This window comes from Homarus americanus, unplaced genomic scaffold, assembly GCF_018991925.1.
Source record: "Homarus americanus isolate GMGI-L3 unplaced genomic scaffold, GMGI_Hamer_2.0 scaffold23617, whole genome shotgun sequence".
Classification (NCBI taxonomy): Eukaryota; Metazoa; Arthropoda; class Malacostraca; order Decapoda; family Nephropidae; genus Homarus; species Homarus americanus.
Genome location: NW_024720711.1, coordinates 1,743,272 through 1,764,484, shown reverse-complemented (window position 1 = coordinate 1,764,484; position 21,213 = coordinate 1,743,272). Strand labels below are relative to the sequence as shown.

The 21,213-nt window shown below is 36.6% G+C and overlaps 2 protein-coding genes across 6 annotated transcripts in view; one reads left to right on the top strand and one right to left on the bottom strand.

The window, feature by feature from the left end:
- Positions 1-10,955, top strand: part of LOC121860719 (beta-mannosidase-like) — a 24,678-nt gene extending 13,723 nt beyond the window's left edge. For all 4 annotated transcript variants that reach the window (XM_042358035.1, XM_042358034.1, XM_042358031.1 and 1 more), the window contains 9 exons: positions 2,266-2,456; positions 2,830-3,020; positions 3,821-3,920; positions 4,700-4,877; positions 6,792-6,939; positions 8,439-8,527; positions 8,728-8,847; positions 9,324-9,533; positions 10,590-10,955. In XM_042358035.1, the coding sequence (XP_042213969.1) occupies positions 2,266-2,456; positions 2,830-3,020; positions 3,821-3,920; positions 4,700-4,877; positions 6,792-6,939; positions 8,439-8,527; positions 8,728-8,847; positions 9,324-9,533; positions 10,590-10,916 (1,554 nt within the window). In that variant the 3' untranslated portion in view covers positions 10,917-10,955. The remainder of the gene's footprint in view (positions 1-2,265; positions 2,457-2,829; positions 3,021-3,820; positions 3,921-4,699; positions 4,878-6,791; positions 6,940-8,438; positions 8,528-8,727; positions 8,848-9,323; positions 9,534-10,589) is intronic.
- On the bottom strand, positions 2,658-21,213 carry LOC121860721 (gastrula zinc finger protein XlCGF57.1-like). Of its 2 annotated transcripts, XR_006087916.1 has the most exons (5): positions 20,957-21,213; positions 19,221-19,315; positions 14,224-14,544; positions 13,375-13,504; positions 2,658-2,966 (listed from the first exon to the last, which is right to left on the bottom strand). XR_006087916.1 is itself a non-coding variant. In XM_042358036.1 (2 exons), the coding sequence occupies exon 2, from the start codon at positions 18,929-18,931 to the stop codon at positions 17,690-17,692; it is 1,242 nt and encodes a 413-aa protein (XP_042213970.1). In that variant the 5' UTR covers positions 18,932-19,315; positions 20,957-21,213; the 3' UTR covers positions 17,273-17,689. The 2 variants fall into 2 exon arrangements, 1 of the variants encoding a protein (XP_042213970.1); XM_042358036.1 differs by lacking the exons at positions 2,658-2,966; positions 13,375-13,504; positions 14,224-14,544 and having other exon boundaries at positions 17,273-19,315.

The following is a 21,213-nucleotide window of genomic DNA, read 5'->3' as shown; positions in this document are numbered from 1 at the left end:
GTACTGCTGTCATGATAGTGTTTCTGGCCAGTTATCTATGTTCATAAATACTAACTTCTTAAGAGTCCCTTATGCTCTATACACCAGTTGTATAGATGAAGTATTTATTTATCTCTTGCTTACACACTAACACACGACGTGACTGATCGCCCAAGCGGCTAACAAGCCGATCAGTGGCGAAGAGGATAAAAGTAAAAAAAGTACAAATACCAGTATCTGAAATTACAAAAACATAAACAAACTGTACTACATCAATCTTTATTCATTAATGCTGGAAGGTGCCTGAGTTTGATTGTTGAGTAGTGAGGTACTGTATAGTTTGTATTTTGAGGTTTGCTTGCATTTGGACTTATGGGATATATACAGGTACAGTATAGTGTGTGTGTATGTGTGTATGTCATAGCATGATAATTTGCACACAACTGCAGGAAAGGAAGGGGTTGATAATTATACAGTAAATGATGGATGAAAGGCAACATACCCTCGAGGCCGACAGTGTAGGGTGGTGAGACATCATAACACCTCAAGATGTGAAAGACTCAAGGTATACAATTTTAAACTGATTATTGTTAAGTTAACCTTACATATTTGCTAGTTCCCAAGTTACAAACTTACAGATATGATATGACAGTCATTAGATTTTGCTCGCTTAATATTAATTATGTAAAATGTGATAAAATGTGGATACATTACAACATAACATTATTAACAGGTCTGACATGTAAAAACAATGCTACAATCCATATGTATTTCCAAACAATGACCCAACCATAATGTGGAAATGTACGTGGTAATGTTTCTCTATACAGTACTGTACATATACGATACGGGAATATAGTAACTCAATATCTTTTTCTACAGCATTAGTCTGATTATTTGTATTATAATTTAAGCTTGCTCTCACATTCATGATTTGCAAATAAAGTTGCCAGGTGTGAATACCTCCAACTGTTGGAACACTCCTGGCAACTACAATAGGGGCTGTGTTGTTCAACTTGAGCTGCAAGAAGCACTGTGCCATGTTTGGGTTGAAAATCAAAACTGAGCCTTAGAACTTCCAGGGTTTGCTCCAATGGTTCATTCTGACTGCCGAGGACACTGACTTTTTGAGGTGACTGTACTTGTACAGTAAATGGTAAACGAGTATGGTACTATAACTTGTCTAGTGGCAGGTGATGGTTCCTTTATTGGGATATAGAAACCTGCCTCCTTCCTTACCTATCTGATGACTAATGGAACAACTTGTCCTGTCTACCAGCAAACTGAGTGACAAATATTATGATACCAAGATCTGTACAACTGTTGTCAGATGTTTCACTAAGGACCTCCTGTACACTAAAGGATGAATGAGTAGGGTACTGACTTTCCCTTTGATTTATTTAAAATTCTTATAAGGTCATCCTTCCTGTAATGTTTTTTCGGGATGTTACTGTTTCCACAATGATCCGTTGATGCTGTTTTATCCCTCTGAAGGAGAAGTTAAAACTTGTGTATAGTTTGTCACAATGAAACTTCTTTTCTTGACTCTTTGACCTTCAGGTATAAAGTCTTCACCACTTTAACTTGTTCTCTTCACCACTGATTGGTCTGTTAGCCACTTGAGCAGTCTGTCATATCTCCATTAAACACTGTTGTCTTTTATCTCTACAAATACTGTACAGTGCTCATGTTAGGCTGGAAATATTTTAATGAATACAACATTCTCTGCCTGGCATTAAATTTGAAAACCAATGTTCACTAACAACTTCCTTCCCTTCTCGGTATCAACACTTGTTAACCACAATATGAGAACTAACACTGTATCTTCTCATGACTCAAGAAGAAATATTTCATTTTCATTAGAAAGATGAAAAAGTAAGAAAATGGTCCATTGTTGTTCTACACCAATCCATAAGACGCCTCTCTGAATATCTATGGAAATATCACTGTGTACCAATTGACAATTATACAGCAAGTGTCTCTCTAAATGGCTTGGGTATTACTCTTCACTTCTGGTATCCCACATTAGCCATAGAGGACTGACTGTGTGTGTGTGTGTGTGTGAAGTCCCAGTTCATGGATGGTGAGGGATGAAGATTTATCCAGACCCTCCCTTGATCTTCACACTCTCCCACCTCCCCTCATCTTTAACCCCATGTAGTGACTGGAAATCTCTAGGTCAGTAATGACAACATCAACTCATTAATAATCTCTTTTTCTCTTATATCTCTTCATGTCTACTTCATAACTGCCATATTTTGATATTTCTTTTGGTATTCTTTCTAGGCTGCTGATGAGTTGGGTATTCTCATCTGGCAAGATTCTATGTTTGCATGCAGTATGTATCCCGTGAATCAAGATTTCCTGGACACAGTGACACAGGAGGTGGAGACACAGGTGCGTCGTCTGCAGCACCATCCTAGCATCCTCCTCTGGGCCGGTAACAATGAGAATGAGGCAGCACTTCGAGACAACTGGTAAATAGTGAGATGTGTGTTTTGGTTGGTATATTAGGGACACACAATCATGTCTTGGGTATAATCCCTATCCTGGATCAGATGTAAGAAGGGTGTTATCCAGTGTGACACTACTAAACATGGCTGGTTTTCTCTGGGTATTATAGTTTCCTCGTGTACTAACACTGGACAGCTCAAGGTTGAAGAAGTCACAAGTTCAGAAAATTTTCATGGGAAACGTTATTGGAGTGAGAGTTGTACAGTATGGTGGGTGACCTATGAAACATATGAGAGACCCTGTACAGTATGCTGGGTGACCTATGAGACACCAATAAAAAGGACAATGAGATATATTTGGCCAATTTGTGTGACTTAATTGTTTCTTGTACTCCAGGTATGGCACTTCCTCCAGCTTTGAACAATACCACGCGGATTATATTCTGCTGTATGTTGACACCGTGCGGATCTTAACCCAGGAGTTAGATGGTACTCGACCATTTGTCGTTAGCTCCCCCAGCAATGGCAAAGAATCTGAGGAAGAGGATTATATTGCTCAAAACCCATACAGCACCTTGTATGGAGATGGTGGGTGTACCATTAAATTAACACAGTTTAAGAAACCTTTCACCTGGGGCAAAAACAAACTCTTAACTTGGCCAGCAAGACTAACATGAGCTGAACCTTACACATTAATGAAGTTACTTTAATGTTGGCAGAGGTAATAACACTATTGACTCAACAATCAACACATTAATGAAGGTAGTACTTTAATGTTCAACATTCAATACAGTAATGAAGGTACAGTACTTTAATGTTGGCAGGGGTAATAACACCAACGTGACTCCACATTTAATATATTAATTAAAGGGACAATCCCCCCAAAAAGTATTGCAATTTTTTCTGTCTTTACAATTTGAGACGCTGGATGAAATGTTTTGATATCTACTCCAGTGCATCATTATGTGTTGGTATGTCTGCTTGACAGTACAGTACATGTATTCAAATATACGAAAAAATACTGTATGTACTGTATTTACAAAATGCTTGCAGGAATAAAACTCAAATTAATGGTAATTTTGACATTCTGTCAGTGGTTGACCATACCAACCATTCTGAAACTAGTAGACTAACACTGCTCACAAAACCATGACCACATCGACCCCATGGATAGCGACACTTTTTGGGGGGACTGTACTTTATGTTGGCAGTAGTAGTAACAAACAGCATATCAGTTAACCCAAGTACAGAATTCAAGACAGTCTTTTGTAGATGGTATTCTCTTCAAACATTCAGTCTACTGACAGTCAAATCAACCCTTTTATTCTGTCCAGGTGACTGTGCATTAGACTGAATTTTACACTAAAAAGGTATCTGTTTCCTTACAGTTCATTACTACAATTACTTAAATGATGCCTGGAATGGGGCAGGAATACCACGTACTCGATTCGCCTCCGAGTACGGCTTCCAGTCTTGGCCATCGTTCAAGTAAGATGGAGATATATTTTTATACGTGTATGCTGTACTAACTATGAATCATTAAGATACAAGAGGTCCCTTACTTTACCTGTTCTTTGGTATAATTTGTATGTTCCCTCATTCTCTACCCTTTTGTCTGTTACACCTTGGAGCCTATGTCCTATACTAACTATTTTCAGTGACCTGGTTTACCTCAGGGACTAACCTAATCTGATCTGACCTAACCTAAGCTTACCTAACCACAGCTCTTCTCTTTACTCTTCAGTTACCTGGTTCATCACAAGGACTTTACCCTTATTCACTTTATGGTAATATTTAAGACCAGTTCTTTGCCTTAACTACATACTGTACCACATCTCAGCATAGGACATAAATGCTTTCTTACCTCATGAAATAGACGTGAAAACATAATATTTTAAATCTTTAATTTTTTAGTGTTCCATAATTTTTACTGTTACTGTAGGTATGTGATGTTTTGCCATGTTCCACTACATTTAATGACTGGACAAATTTTAATTATTTTTTCTACAAATTTTATATCCCCTCTGTCTCGTTATATCCACTAATTTCTTGTCCAGTATTTGGGTGTTACAGGATTAAAGAATTGGCCTATAAAAGGTCTCTCACTTGCCAGGTAGAGCCAAGTCAGCCTTCATATTAGAGTACTGTAGCTGTTGTTGACAAATTATCAACAACTTCTCAACACTCTTATCCACATAGTTTTTTTATGTTGGTTTTTTGGTTTATGGAAAGTTTTATCTTGCTGACTGTTGAATACCTTCATGTAGGACCCTGAAGGAAGTGACAATAGAGGAAGATTGGAATCGTGCGTCTGCCATGATGTACCACCGTCAACACCACCCTGGAGGTCAAGAGGAACTGGCGCTGCAGATTGGTCTTCATATGCACATGCCACCCCTGGATGGAACTCTCAAGACCTTCCAAGATTATCTTTACCTTGGTCAGGTGGGAACACACTTATGAATAAACCAGGCTTACAGGTGTTCCTTTACTTTAGAAAATTCGATTTACAAACTGTCAGAGATACAAACATCATCATTGAGGGGGGTTACCTTCCAGAGCTGGTGTTTAATGTGGATGAGACTGGATTATTTTGAAGTGAGCCAGGTTTAAGGCTGTATTGTAGGGTATAGCTGTACTAACCATCCATTATCTTTTCACTTTTTACAATATGTTTGGTATCTACAAGAGTAAAGTTGGACTTACAAACAAGCCTCTGGAACGTAACTCGTTCATGAGTAGAGGAGCACCTATATTTGCAGATACATAATACTGTACACTACAATATTACTTATTTAGTGATGATAAATACACTACAATAGTATATATTAAGTGATGATAAATACACGGCTGTACTGTACTAATTTACTCAGTGTTGAAGACGGGCATTGTGGTAAACAGCTAACCCTATCAACTGTTTGGGCCAAACAGTTTGGCCTTTGTAAACTAAAGTTTCATGGAAGGATTACTTTTTACCTATCAGGATACAGGTTGACAATCCCTTATACGAAATCCTTGGGGCCAGATGCATTTCAGAATTTTTCTGATTTCAGAATGGTTATTTATTTATTTATTTATTTATTTATTTTTTCTCCAGGGATCAGCCCACTTGGGCACAGGTCACTGACCCACATTGGGGCCTGGGGGGCTGTTTTTGGAATTTGGGATAAAGGGATTAACTAATTAAGTATTTACAGAATAACTCATTAACACCCAAATCGCACTTTGGAAACTCATAGTTGGCAAGTAATTAGCATTGAAAAATGTAATTAAATTCTCCAAGGGTCATTACAGCCACTAATTACCCCGCAATCGAATCGTGGATTATATATTTGAAATCAGCATGCACTGGAGTACCTACAATGTGATTTTCAACAAAATCTAATTTTTGGGCCAAAACTGTCAAAAAGGTAAGCCTTACCCCTTGGTAATTTTTCGCCCAAAATATACTTTTTTCACAATTGAAATTTAAGGGTTGTAACTAATTAAGTACTTACAGAATAACGCTTTAACACCAAAAGCGCACTTTGGAAACCCATAGTTGGCAAGTAATTAGCATTGAAAAATTTAATTAAAATTTCCAAGGGTCATTACAGCCACTAATTACCTCGCAATCGAATTGTGGACCATATATTAGAAATTAGCATGCACTGGAGTACTTACACAGGTTGACAATCCCTTATACGAAATCCTTGGGGGCCAGATGCATTTTGGATTTCGGAATTTTTTTGATTTCAGAATGGTTACCGGGTCTGTTAGGGTTTTTTTTTTCTTTCCAGGGATCAGCCCACCTGGGCACAGGTCACTGACCCACATTGGGGCCTGGGGGGGGCGAAAATATAGTAATAATTATAATAAGAGTAATAATAATAATGAATCATAGGTCTAAGTTGTTTCTCACTGTTGATCTTTTTTTCATTCTTGTATTTCCTTATTATTATTATCACTATTATTATTTTATTGTTACAGAATTATTGTTATTATTATTATTATTATTTTATTTTTGTGCATTTTTTATTAAAATTTTTATTTACTATGAATAATTATTATAATTATTATTAAATTTTCGCCCCCTAGGCCCTGATATGGGTCAGTGACCTGTGCCCGGGTGGGCTGATCCCTGTTAAAAAAATGAAAAAAAAAAAATGTTTTGTTCCACAAAAAAAACTTTCGGTTTTCAGAGGTTTTCGGAATTTCATATAAGGGGTTGTCAACCTGTATATACTTTGTAAAGACAGACCTTTGAATGTATGTTCACAGAGCTTCTAACTTACGTTACTTGCTTTAGTACTTTAAATGAAGATGTGTAGTACATGTATGCCTCCATAACCAAGCTACTTATGATCATCACCATTATAGATCCATCAAGCTATGGCAATCAAGACACAGACTGAGTTTTATCGTCGAGGAATGAGTGAGCTGAATGATAATGGAGAAGGCTACACCAGTGGGGCCCTTTATTGGCAACTTAATGATATCTGGCAAGGTGCATCCTGGGCTTCGATTGGTGAGTGACTTAGGCAATCTTCAGTAAATATATGAAGTTGATATATGTCTCACTTGACATACTACAGTTAAGTAAAAATTATGGGTATTTTTTCTTTATTTCGTCAAGCGCTTTCATACTATGGTACTGGGTGGCTGGAGGCAAATGCAAGAATCTTATGTATCTTCTCTCTCTCTATTAGTCTTACCCTCAGGTGTGTTGTGTTGTAGTGTAGTGTCTCCCACAACTTACCCAGCAGCAACACATCCATCCTCCAAGACACTTTAAAATTCTCGGAATCGCCTGAAATTTATTTAATGAGTCTGTCACAGGACCACTTTTGAGCCCACAGAATGACCAGAAATTGTCGAGAAGATATTTTTTCCAGGGCGCTATTCATGACCAAGATATTGTCAAATAGTTATTCAAATGATACCTTCCTCCATAAAATATGGCTGGGAAATCACATGAAAACCTCAAATATAGAAAAAATAAATAAATAAAGGCCATTTTGGTGCATATAAGTGAAAAGTAAGAGTTTATTGTAGATTCTTCTTTGTGCTGTATCCACATCATGTCTCTACTGCACTACATTTCAAAATCACTTATTTTTTTTCCAAGCTAGGCCTATATAGTGTATTATGACATGCTTTTGTGTGGTATATGTGACTGTATTATGAGTAGCAATTTCACCAACGTCTCATAAATTAAAAAAATATTTCAATACTATAAATATTTCACTACACATTACTTTATCACTTCATAAGAATAAATATCCAGGTAGTAAATGATAAATATTTTGGGATAGCGGCAATAAGGCCACTGTGGCCATCTTTAAATCTTGCCTGGGACCCACACACCCATTGCTTAGGAAGCCAGATGCACACTGGCAACTGTGGTGCAATAACACCTGGCTTACTGCACCTAGATGGGTTGCCATCTAGTCTTAAGACTTGGTCCTGTGCAGGAGAGTGGCGTGAAAAAATGGCGTTAAATTTTAAAGTAATTTGACCAGAAACTTTTAGAGAAATGAAACAAATGCCAAACATGGCATATGTGATTGTGAGGCAAAAGTTTCATTTGCTTTAAATCAAAATGCCACTTATGCTTCTGTGATCCTGACAGTGCTCATTAATGCCTTTTTTGTCTTATCATCCACACACACACACACACATGCTATTATTGCCTGGATGACCAACCTATCCCTCTACAGTCTAGTGCCTCTCTCTCTCTCTTTAATGTCCTTGTTGGTCTTTCTCTGTTTCAGTGTGTATTCATACAGGGTGTCTCAAAATGTATGCACACTTACAGATTTTCATATTGCTTTTATTACAACAGCAATATTGTCCTCACTTGTAGGAGACCTCAACAAGGGAGAATGTTGCTGTTGTAATATAATAAATCATGCAATCTCAACCAAAATATGTCAGGCAATGTGTGTTCATGTTTCTGAGACATTCTGTAATGGTAGAGTGTGATCCTAAGTAACTAAAATACTATCTTTAGCTTTTTTTTTACAGAATATGGAGGACGATGGAAGATGCTGCATTACTACTCCAAGAAGTTCTTCTCCCCTGTCATTGTCTCTCTCTATCACGAAAATGATGATGTGAATTTAACATTACTTTGTTTAACTAAATTATACTAAACATTTCAAGATATGTTTATTAAGTTTGGAACACAGTTTAACATTACACTGCTTGACTATATTATATTAAAGTTATCAAAATGCATTTACCATATTTGGTACAGAGTTTATCATCATATTTCTCTCACTATTTAATTACTTAATTCAACTTGTTTTTCCAGTTGAAGGTTTATGCTGTGAGTGATCTGGTGGATGACGTATTAGACCTCACGCTTGTTGTTGACCTTCATCGATATGATCAAACAACACAAGTCAAATCTTACAAAAAAAATCTAACCATGGTAAGTTATGACATTACATCATTTACTGACATCCTGTACAGCCTTATGTCAGACACTTCTAAGTCAGTAATTTTTTATGAAATAGTTTAGGGATGTAAATACAGTACTGTAAAAATATTGTGTATTTTCGAGTTTTTTTTAATTATTTCCACCAGTTATCAGCTTACTAGCCTCTCAGGTGATTGGTCTTAACTTTTTTATGACCATCATTGGCCAGTGTTAATGCAGAAGGAAACCTGTCATGCTTGGTAGTGTTGACATCCTTCTCACATCTAACTCAGGCCAATCAGATTAAACCCAAGACACAGTAGTAAGAGTGATCAAAGTGAGACACATCCTCACAAGAACAAACCCATCTACTCATCCAGTCTAATGTTAACTGCGATTATTCCTTATTTGTATATTGAGGAAAACTCATCAATTTCCATATTTATGATAAGTTTTTTATTTTGTTTGCTAATTTCTACTACAAACAGAAAGCAGCAGAAGCAAAGTTCGTGGCAACCTTGAATATGTGGAAAGATTTGGACATGAATTCCCTATGTCAACAAGGCCTATATGACGAGGAGGACGTCTGCTTTGTTGTGTCCCGTCTGATTGCTGCCAATGGCTCTCTTGTTGCACCTGAGAACTTCCTCCTCTTTGGGAAGCCTAAGGATGCATATTTACCTCATGCTACTGTAACAGTGAGTTTAACTTCACACTACAATTAATCCCTTGTGTATGGGGTCCCCCTCTGCTTAATAAAATTACCTGGCACTAGTCAAACAAAATATTAAGAGTGGTATCGCTGTAGTGAAGGGGTTAAGAGAGCACCTCAGCTAGTTGGCTTGATACTGGATACTTGTGTGTAGAGACATGTACAGACTCTCTCTCTCTCTTGTAACACAACCATAGACCACTTACTGTTATGCTCTGTCATATTCTTAATTTTGTTGCAAGTCAAGATTTTATTAGATTAATCACACAAGAAAGCTACAGCCATCACCAAGATGTTTTTTTTGTAATTTACTTTTACATGGAAGTCTGTGTGCTATATGAACTGAGATATTTACTTATTAGTATAATTTGTCATAATTGTGTTGTTGTTCCATGGGGCTTTTTTATTAAGCCAGTGAACTAACTTCTTACAATACAGGTGAACCAGCATTAAAAGCAAATATAGACACCCACTTCTGCTCACTGTCATTCTCTCACTCCTTCAGCTAAACAGTTGTGTTCTACTGTGGTACTCTCCTTCCACAACATGTTCCTAAATATCCATCTGGTTTACCCTTCATTTCACATGACTCGGCAGCACCATAAGCAGCACATCTATCTCTGACAACTTACCAAAAATACTTCCTGGATATCCATTGCCCTTGCATGTAATGTCACCTCATCCTTCATCTCCCTCATTCTATCAACAAACCTCCTGAATTTTGGCTCCTTTGAAATCATATATTGGCTCAGATACTAATGCACTCATCTCCAAAGGTCATATACATTCACTCTTGTTGCACATACATACCCCACTTCGAATCCACAAAATATACTTTTTTTCTTCCTTGGGACTTACAAAAAATACATATCCATATTAAAAAATACTCTAAATCACCAAATAGTTGCCTCTGGAGTTCCTCATATCATACATACATACACACAAATTCATCCTTGTATCCACACAAACACAAAACTTAGTGATCCACAAAAATAAATTAATAATGCAAGATTAAAAGTGAGAAATATTTTCCAACTCGCAGATTTCCACCATCTCCGGGCCCATTGTAACACCTCAGAGCAACTGGACATTCACAGTGAAGGTAAGAAGCGAGGCGGTGGCGTTATTTGTGTGGCTGGAGGTGGATGAACCTGGTGTTTTCTCTGACAACGGTTTCGTGATGATTGATGAGGAGTCAGTCATCATGTTCTACTCTGCTGAAGATACCACCGTGGACGCCCTTCATAGCTCCATCACTGTCAAGTCTCTCACAGACACTTACTCTGTGGAAACTATAGCCAAGGCCGCAACCGAGAATCTGATGTTATGTGCACTCCATCCCAACGACATTAGAAACTTGTTTGTGTGAATAAGACATTTATTTACAGTATAAAAGTATAGAAAATTACTTCTGTTTTTTAATTATCCTGGAAACTTGAAGGATGATCTGAGTAGGTGTGCGTGATCCATGTACAGTACTTGTCAACAGTGCGTAACAGAGACGTGACCGATTGCCCAAGTGGCTAACGAGTCGATCAGTGGCGAAGAGGATAAAATTAAAAGATATACGGTAATACCCCGCTTTATGCGTTGTTTTTTTTACAAGTTTCTACATTTACGCGGTACCCCGCCAGAACCGGAATGTTCACTTTACTCGGTGCATCTACTCATATACGCGGGAAGCGGTGCGGGCAGGGTGCGCACAAGGTCGCCCAGTCATCAAAACATTACCGAGTTCTTCACCCGCCACCCACCACAGCCGGCCCAAATCAGTGACAGTGAGGATATGGACTTATATGGACTTTGAGGGGTTTGACAAAGAGGCCCTGCAAGCCTCTGTGGTGGATAGTGATGCAATTGATACAAGTGATACAGGTGAGTGCCAATAATCTGCCCTCTGCCTCGGAACCAACCCCCCATCCCCGTGTGCCCAGCCATCTTTTCTACGTACCTAATGATGTCATGAAGTGTAGGTGTCTGAAAAAGTGGAGTTTGGGGGTCGGCCCAGTCTCTATTTAAATTAATCCCATATGTTCTGTTGTTCACTTTACGTATTTCCCGCTTTACGAGGGCCTCCGTGGGTGCAATTGACCGCGTAAAGCGGGGTATTACTGTATACTATACACTATACTGTACTATATACTGTACTATATAATATACTATATTATATATTATACACTATACAGTACTATATACTATACTATACTATATAATATACTATACAGTATACTGTACTATATACTATACTAAACTGTATAGTATAGTTTAGTATAGTATATAGTATATACAGGTAGTACAGTATAGTATATTGTGTATAGTATAGTATAAAGAATAGTATATTATATAGTATAGTTTAAAAATAGTATAGTACAGTATAATATGTATAAAGTATAGTATAGCATATAGTATAGTACAGTATAATAGTATAAGTATAGTATAGCATATAGTATAGTATATAGCATAAAATTAAGTACAGTATAATATGTATAAAGCATAGTATAGTATAGTATAATATATAGCATAAAATAAAAGTACAGTATATATATAGTATGGTGGGCATATAGAACAGATAAAGACAGAGATAGGTAGATTATAGATTGACTGATAGATGACACAGAAAGAGATAAAAATAGATACTGACATACAGATAACCATATGGATAGATGTACATATAAATTGACATACTGACAAATGCTTGTATAGTATAATAATAAATATATATATATATATATATATATATATATATATATATATATATATATATATATATATATATATATATATATATATATATATATATATATATATATATATACAACATTTTCGACGGGTTGGGACCAAATCCAGGTGTAAGTCCGACATAGATAAAAAATAAATAAATAAAAAATAAAATTAATAAAAATCTACAATGAAATACAGTACAGTAAAAGTAATGAATAATGATGAATGGATACAGTACAGTGAAAGTAATAAATAATAAGGAATGGATACAGTGTGACTGAGCACTTAACCTTTAATGTAGTCAGCTGAATGCACATGGGGCCCCCATAATTTTCTAATTATACATGGAGACTACATTAACTGGAAACGTTTCGGTATAGAAAATGCGTGTGTCATTTAAAAAAATTTATTTTTTATTTTTTATCTATATCTGAGGCGGTCGTAAGTCCCGACGGTCGTAAGTCCACGTAGTCGTAAGTCGGGGTCTAGGGTATATATATATATATATATATATATATATATATATATATATATATATATATATATATATATATATATATATATATATATATATATATATATATATATAAAAACAAATACTTAGACAGGTATTGATAGATAGATACTGGTACATAATGGATAGATATAGATTCAGTATACAGCCACTCCTCGACTTACGACGGCGTTAGGGACCCAAATCCAGGTCGTAAGTCGAAAATGCAAAAATAATTCATAGAAAATAAAAAATGGGTGTCTCTTTCTTCTCAGCACCACAAAACTCTCACTTTTAAGCTTGCCAGCCATTTTAAAGGGGATTACAAACAAAAAATTTTCAGTACATAGCGCAATCACTAATGCCGGGACTCGAAAATACATAATTTGAAAAATTTTTGGTACGACTGGGGCGGTCGTATGTCCGGGTGGTCGTAAGTCGAGGAGTGGCTGTATATACTGAAAGGCATATAAAGACAAAGACACAAACATACATAAGCAGTTAGATACAAAGAAAGATATAAAAAAGAAGACAGACAAAAACACAAATGAGTAAGAAGGAGCACAGTTACGTCTTTCCTCTATAGGGTATGAGAGTTGCCCCATTAGTTTACCTTTTCATAGGTGGTGATAGTGATAGTGCCATGCTGGTGGTGGTGGCAGCTCTCGTGTTTCATGCTTCAGTTGGACATTTTCAGCTGTGATGATGCAGTTAAATTTCCCAAAGTTTTGTTGTAGCATCTCCTGTAACAAATATTATATTTACTGTACTATAAAGAACTTGGGGAGATTAGGTTCGGTTAAGTTAACATCAGGGTGTTTTATCACCTGGTGAAATAAGCTGGGGTGTCTAATCTTCATGTCATCCATTCTTTCATCTGAGGTTTTAACTATGGCCAGTAATGAAACAGCCAATAACATGGTGACAAACTTTACAAGTGGAGCAATTTGGCTGAGTGACATAAACAGAGCCAAACAGAGGTCAATGTAAGGTCATTCAATTTACATATTGAAGTCAAATACTGCAAAGAGGTGAAGGTGAGGAGCCACCCAGCTAGGAAGTTAGGTTAGGTAGGTTTCCTTGGTTGGTTAGGTCAGATTCCATTAGGTTTTAGTAGTTGCCTCTTTTAAAATACTATAATGATAAGGAAAAAAACGAAATCAAACAACTTCTCCTGGTGTTCTCAGACATTACTTTTTAGTTTTTTACTCTTTCTCCCTGTAAATAATAAATATAAATATGAAGTTTTGAGGTAAACCTAAAACGAAACTTAACCGAAAGTAAAACTGATACCTTCAAAAAAAGCTGTGTTTTCCATTTTGATGCTATTCTAAATTGTTTTGGGGGTACGTTTAATTTTTTGGGGGTACGTTTAATTTCTGACACACAATAGGCTAAGGTACATTGTGCTATAAAACTCCTATTTTTATGTTGTACAGTAGCTGAAATAATATAAGCTTACCTTTTGAACACGGCAGTTGTAATGTTGGTATTCCTTACTCGCTAGTCTCCTTGGTACTGGTAGTCCATTGGCCTCAAAATGGAGGCAGCATTTTTGGCCATTTTAAGCATTTGTAAAGTCTTTCCTCTTGCACAAATGAATCCACCATCGTCTCTGCTCTTTATCTTTCAAAAAGCGATGGAAAATTATCTCAACCCTGAGTTTAATTTGAGATAAACATCCAAAAACAGAGTCAGTGCTTGGCATGATTGTTGTTGTTGACATGTGTAGTGACGTCACGGCCTCCACCTCATGAACTGTCAGCGGTGGCGTCTGCCTCCACTATGGATACAGTGATTTGTGCACATTTTCACCTTATAATAGGGATATAATAGCTCTTGCTTCCATATACTTTCACTTCCAACTGTCTATATTTCAGTTTATACTCAATAAATTTTAAATAGATATAATAATGCTCAAGTTATGACCAACTCTAGGAGATGTCTTAAATATTTCTGAGGGGTCTGCCCATATCGTCACCAACCCGTTTCCTCACTACTATTTTTAACCCGTTTCGTAACCACTGCTTTACCCATTTCGTCACCGCGTTCATTCTCATCAATATATACACAAAATTAACTGTTGCTTGGAATAGAAAATAATAAAAAACACTAAATCATTATATTAAAGATGAAAATAAAATTAAAAACATTGTTAATACGCCTGCAATCATCTCACTGCTCGGTGGTTCAAGCGTTGGTACAAAATCACCTTCATTTGTTCTGTATTTTTTTATTTACGAATGTTTTAATCGTTTTATTTAAATAATTTGTATTCTCGTACGTATAATAATAACACAATACTACTCGAGTCGTCTGTATACATGTGTATAATTTCTATTCATGTAAAATAATAACTTACAATTTGTCATTAATACCAGCGACTGTTAGTGGTGACGAAACGGATTTGATATTGGTGACGAAATGGGGAGTATCCGCCAAGTCTAACTGATGACGCTTTCAGCTGATGACACATAACTATAATGATTCAATGTATTGAGAAAATTTTTCTCTCATTAAAAACCCGGAACAAAAGCTACAAAGTTTATGACAGAATATTTCATGGATATGGAAAGTAAGTTAAATGTACTGAATATTGTATTACATATGTTGTGTCATGTGAGAAGCTGTACTTTAATTACATTATCACTGTACTACAGTACATGACTTGCATGTATTTACTGTGTTACATTACCAATACTGTAATTGTATTTTCAATATGTATTCATTTTTACTAAACATACACAGTACAATCTTACCTTACTATTTACATGTTGAAGCTAAAATGTTTCACTTATACATCATTCTGTTATTGTCTAACAAATCCTCACCATTTAATTCAATTAATTTTTGTCATGATGAAAATAATGAAATTATTTGGCATTTAATATACGTTAAGTCAATTATTTAATACTCTTATCTACATTATGTAAAATATCAGTGCAGCAAGATGTTAAAATATTAACAATTAAATTAGCTTTGTTGATATTAACAATGATAAAGTAGTATGATTAAATAGTGATTGTGGCTGAACACAACTTGTTCCAAAGTTAACACAACAGATGGTACAACAGTGTCTGTATTAATAGACAGAACAATATTATTCATCTGCTGTTAACACACAAAATATTAATTGAAGTGTTGTCTCATTACTCTAAATAAATTATATTATCAACAATATTCCTTTCACAATGTACAAATTACTGATGCAACAATATTTATGCTGCTATAATGAACAACCTCTATGTTCAGCCTTCAATAACATCAATGGACTTCATTTGTTTTAGGGAATATGTCACATCATTTGTACTAGTTTCATAAAATTCCTTTGACAACTGTTGAACAGCTACTGAAAAAAAACTCTTGAGGTACTGTACTGGCATACCTCAATATACCAACGGATTAGGTTCCAAAACCCCCCTCGTTAAGTGAATTTTCATATCTTAAATAAATGAACACATGGAAAAAATAGGGTTCGGTTCCCCCAATGACAAAAATACTCCAATATCATACCCCGCAAAACACAAAATCAGTTCACAAACAAAAACAATACCTACAATCGGTACCTCTAGAAAGTGAGTCTTCTGAGCTTCCTAATTGTGTGCCATCTGAAGGGGAAACTTGTATGTATACAACATCAGATTCATCTGTGCTTCCTGCAACATTGCCTGTTGCTACACCATCTACAACTAGCAATTAAACCACTACCGATGATATCTGTACATAGTACAGTCCAGTATTTAAAGATATTAACTGAAAAGTCTGTACATTTAAAAATTTCATATGGTACCGTAGCCCGTATGTTTAATATTTGTGTTCATTTGTACATTTTAAGTGTTTGTATAGTACAGGGACTGTCGGATAAATTATTGCATGTTCTTGTAGGCACACCCAAGTACAGTATCCAAACCATCGTTGGTCCCCCAGCAACACTCCATACACTGAGTACAGTATACACCAGTCCCCCAGCAACACTCCATACACTGAGTACAGTATACACCAGTCCCCCAGCAACACTCCATACACTGAGTACAGTATACACCAGTCCCCCAGCAACACACCATACACTGAGTACAGTATACACCAGTCCCCCAGCAACACTCCATACACTGAGTACAGTATACACCAGTCCCCCAGTAACACACCATACACTGAGTACAGTATACACCAGTCCCCCAGTAACACACCATACACTGAGTACAGTATACACCAGTCCCCACCATACACTGAGTACAGTATACACCAGTCCCCCAGCAACACTCCATACACTGAGTACAGTATACACCAGTCCCCAGCAACACCTACACACTGAGTACAGTATACACCAGTCCCCAGCAACACACCATACACTGAGTACAGTACACCAGTCCCCAGCAAACACACCATACACTGAGTACAGTATACACCAGTCCCCAGCAACACACCAGCCATCCATACACTGAGTACAGTATACACCAGTCCCCCAGCAATACACCATACACTGAGTACAGTATACACCAGTCCCCCAGCAACACACTACACACTGAGTACAGTATACACCAGTCCCCCAGCAACACTCTACACACTGAGTACAGTATACCCCAGTCCCCTAGCAACCAACACACTATACACCAGACCCCAAGCAACACACCATACACCGAGTACAGTATACACCAGTCTCCCAGCAACACTCTTCACACTGAGTACAGTATACACCAGTCCCCTAGCAACACACTATACACCAGTCCCCTAGCAACACACTATACACCAGACCCCAAGCAACACACCATACACCGAGTATCTCTGTTGCCGCCTCATATAAACAGAATACAAGAACTTACTGGTAATTATCACATTTACCATGACAGGGTGTGCACTAGAAGAGCCCTCATATGTTTTCCAAGAACAAACAACTCATGATTTTACTTAAGGTGTTTTTTACACCAAGATCATTTCACTGCTGCATGACATTTCACATGCCTTATTAGACCAGATTTTTGTGCAAAGTCTTTCTGACACTCTGGACACTGGTAAGGTTTCTCTCCTGTATGAACTCTCATATGTTCGATAAGATGAGATTTTTGTGAGAACAGTTTTTGACATTCTGCACACTCAAATGGTTTGTCTCGTAAATGAACTTTCATGTGTTTCACCAAATATGATTTAACTTTAAATTCCTTATTACACACTGAACACTGGAATGGTTTCTCTTCAGTATGATTTCTTATATGTATTACAAGAGAGCTTTTCTCTGCAAAATTTTCAAAACAAATATAACACTGAAAAGGTTTTTCTCCTGTGTGAATTTTCATATGTTTTACTAGATTAGAATTTGATGAGAAGCCTCTCTGACACATAATGCAATGAAATGGCTTCTCTCCAGTATGAATCCTCATATGTTGTTCTTGATGAGATTTGTGTGAAAAGTCTTTATTACACACTGTGCACTGGTAAGGCTTCTCTCCTGTATGAATTCTCATGTGTCTCACCAGAGAGAATTTATGTATGAAGTCTTTATGGCACACAGAACACTGAAATTTCTCTCCAGTATGATGTCTCATATGAGTTACAAGAGATGATTTATGAGTAAAGTAATCTAGACACACTGAACACTGAAATGGCTTCTCACCAGTATGAATTCTCATGTGCTCCTCCAGATGAGGTTTTTGTGTAAAGTCTTTCAGACACATTGTACACTGATAGGGCTTCTCTCCTGTATGAACTCTCTGGTGCTGTACAAGTTGACACTTATGTGAAAAGTCTTTTTGACACACTGAACACTGAAATGGTTTCTCTCCAGTATGAACTCTCATATGTGATGCTAAAGAGAATTTATCTATAAAGTTCTTAAAACATTCTGAACACTGATATGGCTTCTCTCCAGTATGAATTGTTTTATGTTTTACTAAACAAGCTTTTCTTGTAAATTTTTTTTGACACACAGAACACTGAAAAGGTTTCTTTCCAGTATGAATTGTCATGTGTTTTATTAGATTAGATTTTATTGTGAAACATTTTTGACACTCTGGACACTGAAATGATTTCTTCCTTGAATGAACTCTCATATGTTCTTCCAGATGAATCTGGTGTTTAAAGTCTTCTTCACACTCTGAACACTGAAACAATTTCTCATCTGCAGGATCTTCCACATGGGTCAGCAGAGATGACTTCTGTGTACACGTTTCAGACATTCTGGACACTTACGGGTCACCTCTCTGCCTCTTGCTACATGTACTTCATAATTATGGACAAATTTGTAAGCCAGTCTAAAGCACCTAAACTGTCTCTCTTCTAAACGATTTTCAAATGTATTGCTATATTCGATTTTTTCAACATCTTTTAAACATTTGAATCAATAAAATGAGTGTTGTTATGAGTTAACTTTCATTCTATCACTTTTATTAACAAAGATTAATGTGTTATATGTGTTGGAACTATTTCTAAATGTTTGGCATGAAGCATTTACAAATATTGTAATACTCAGAAGTTAAAGTTTTTGTATCTCCAACCAGGACACTGTTTTGGTGTTCTTCTCGTATAGAAACCTGCTGCTGTACTTGTCTTGCAGTTAACATCTGTGGAAAAATCTTGGAGTCAATGAAACAATTTCCAAACAATTAATTTAACATCTATGAAATAAAAAAAATATTGGTGAGATCCTCGATGAAAATATATTGAGCCACATTGTCTAGTTTGCAGACAAGAAGATATTTGGGAAGGTAGCAAGTTAAGACAATGTTGCAATAATGCAAAAAGAGGTCCATGAGCTGCTCATTTGGTCTCAAGACTGGTCAATGCTCTTTAATGTTACAAAACGTATGACTGTACATAGGATACAACAACCCTAATCACAACTATTCTGTTAATAACACTTCCTTGGATACTGTGGATAAGGAGAAAGATTTTGGCTTTGTGATAGATCAGTCACTAACAGCACAATAAGGGAGAAGCAGGGAAAATATTCAACTGGATTTGGGAATTAAAAGGTGTCCCTTAGAATACAAAGACAGGAAATTACTCTTTCAACTTTATAAGACTCGTACATCTCAGTCTGTATTACTGTAAACTGGTGTATGGAATCCCTTGAAAAGGTGCAGCACACAGCAACTAAGATGATTCTGGAACTATGTCATTTCAATTATCCAAGTAGACTGAGGGCTTTAGGATTAATAACACTTCAGACAAGGCACAGTAGAGCAGATTTCATTGAAACATTAAAAACCCTGATAGGGATGGAAAACATGAACCTGGGCCATTTCTTTGTGATGTGCTGCACCATCAACATTAGGGGACATAGCTGCAAGTTCACCAAGTTATCATATAGAATGATTGATAATGGTGGAGGAGATGGTTAGCACCAGAAGGACCTTATGGAAATGTACCAAAGTTTCTGGAGATGTTATATGCATGATACTATACACGAAAATAAAAACAACAATGCATAGAACCTGACCGAACTTCTTAACCGTGGGGCTACGCCACCCAGACTCCCACCATATCAAGCAGAAAGAACTTACTTTGATATCTGGTACCGATGAAAGACACTTTCTTGAAGCTATATTGTGTAATTTTACTTTTTTTGTAGATGCGAGAGTACAGTTGGTCTTGCAAGGGTTAATATTGACGATTGACCCGCAGACGAGTTATTTGTTTTACTGTTTACTTTCTTACTTTATTTTCATCAGTGAGTTCTGATATGATAACCATTTCTTGTGCAAATGCTTTGTTTGGTAGATAAGTAGGCACCTAGGCACACAATACTTTGTCTTTTCGGCAGTGACGTCTCATCCCAGGATGTAAACAGTCAATCACATTGACGTATTTCAAAACACTCCGCCACCTGGTTTTGACCAATGCCAATATTTAATGTATTCTTAAGAACCATTTGGTATGGATGGCTGCTCTCACGTGAACAAAAAAACAACAAAATTGCACCATATCATAGGAAGTTCTTTCTGGTTAATATTCCAGGAGGTGGAGCCCCCAGCTAGGAAGTTAGGTAAAGTTAGGTTGGCTAGATCAAGGTTTTGTTAGATTCTGTGAAATACTGTTTTCATTTTCGTGTTTAGCGTCATTCAAATAGTATCTCCAGAAATTTTAGTTAAAATCCATAAATTATTTCAACTATTAACAGTGTTCTCCACCTTTACCCATAATACACCGCCATACTGGCCTCAACCACTAACTAAATTAACAATTAACTTAATTTAACTTACTGGTGATGGAAAATAATGTCAAATGATCCTCTTTGTCTCCAGTAAATCCTCAATGACGATCACAGTAATAAACATTCCTCCATTATCCACTTCTTGATATAATTCTCACTAATGATGCTGTGTGTTTTAGGCTTTATAACTTACAAATAATAACAAACTCTGAGGTTATTGGCTACTTGCTATCTGGACGCCATTTGTTTTAATACATCAATCAATGTTAAGTTAGCTGCAGCCTGTAGGGTCCTGTAGTGACGCCC

Bases quoted from the DNA above. Each gene is read 5' to 3' on its own strand.
- LOC121860721 (XM_042358036.1), bottom strand. From the start codon at position 18,931: ATGTCTGAAACGTGTACACAGAAGTCATCTCTGCTGACCCATGTGGAA.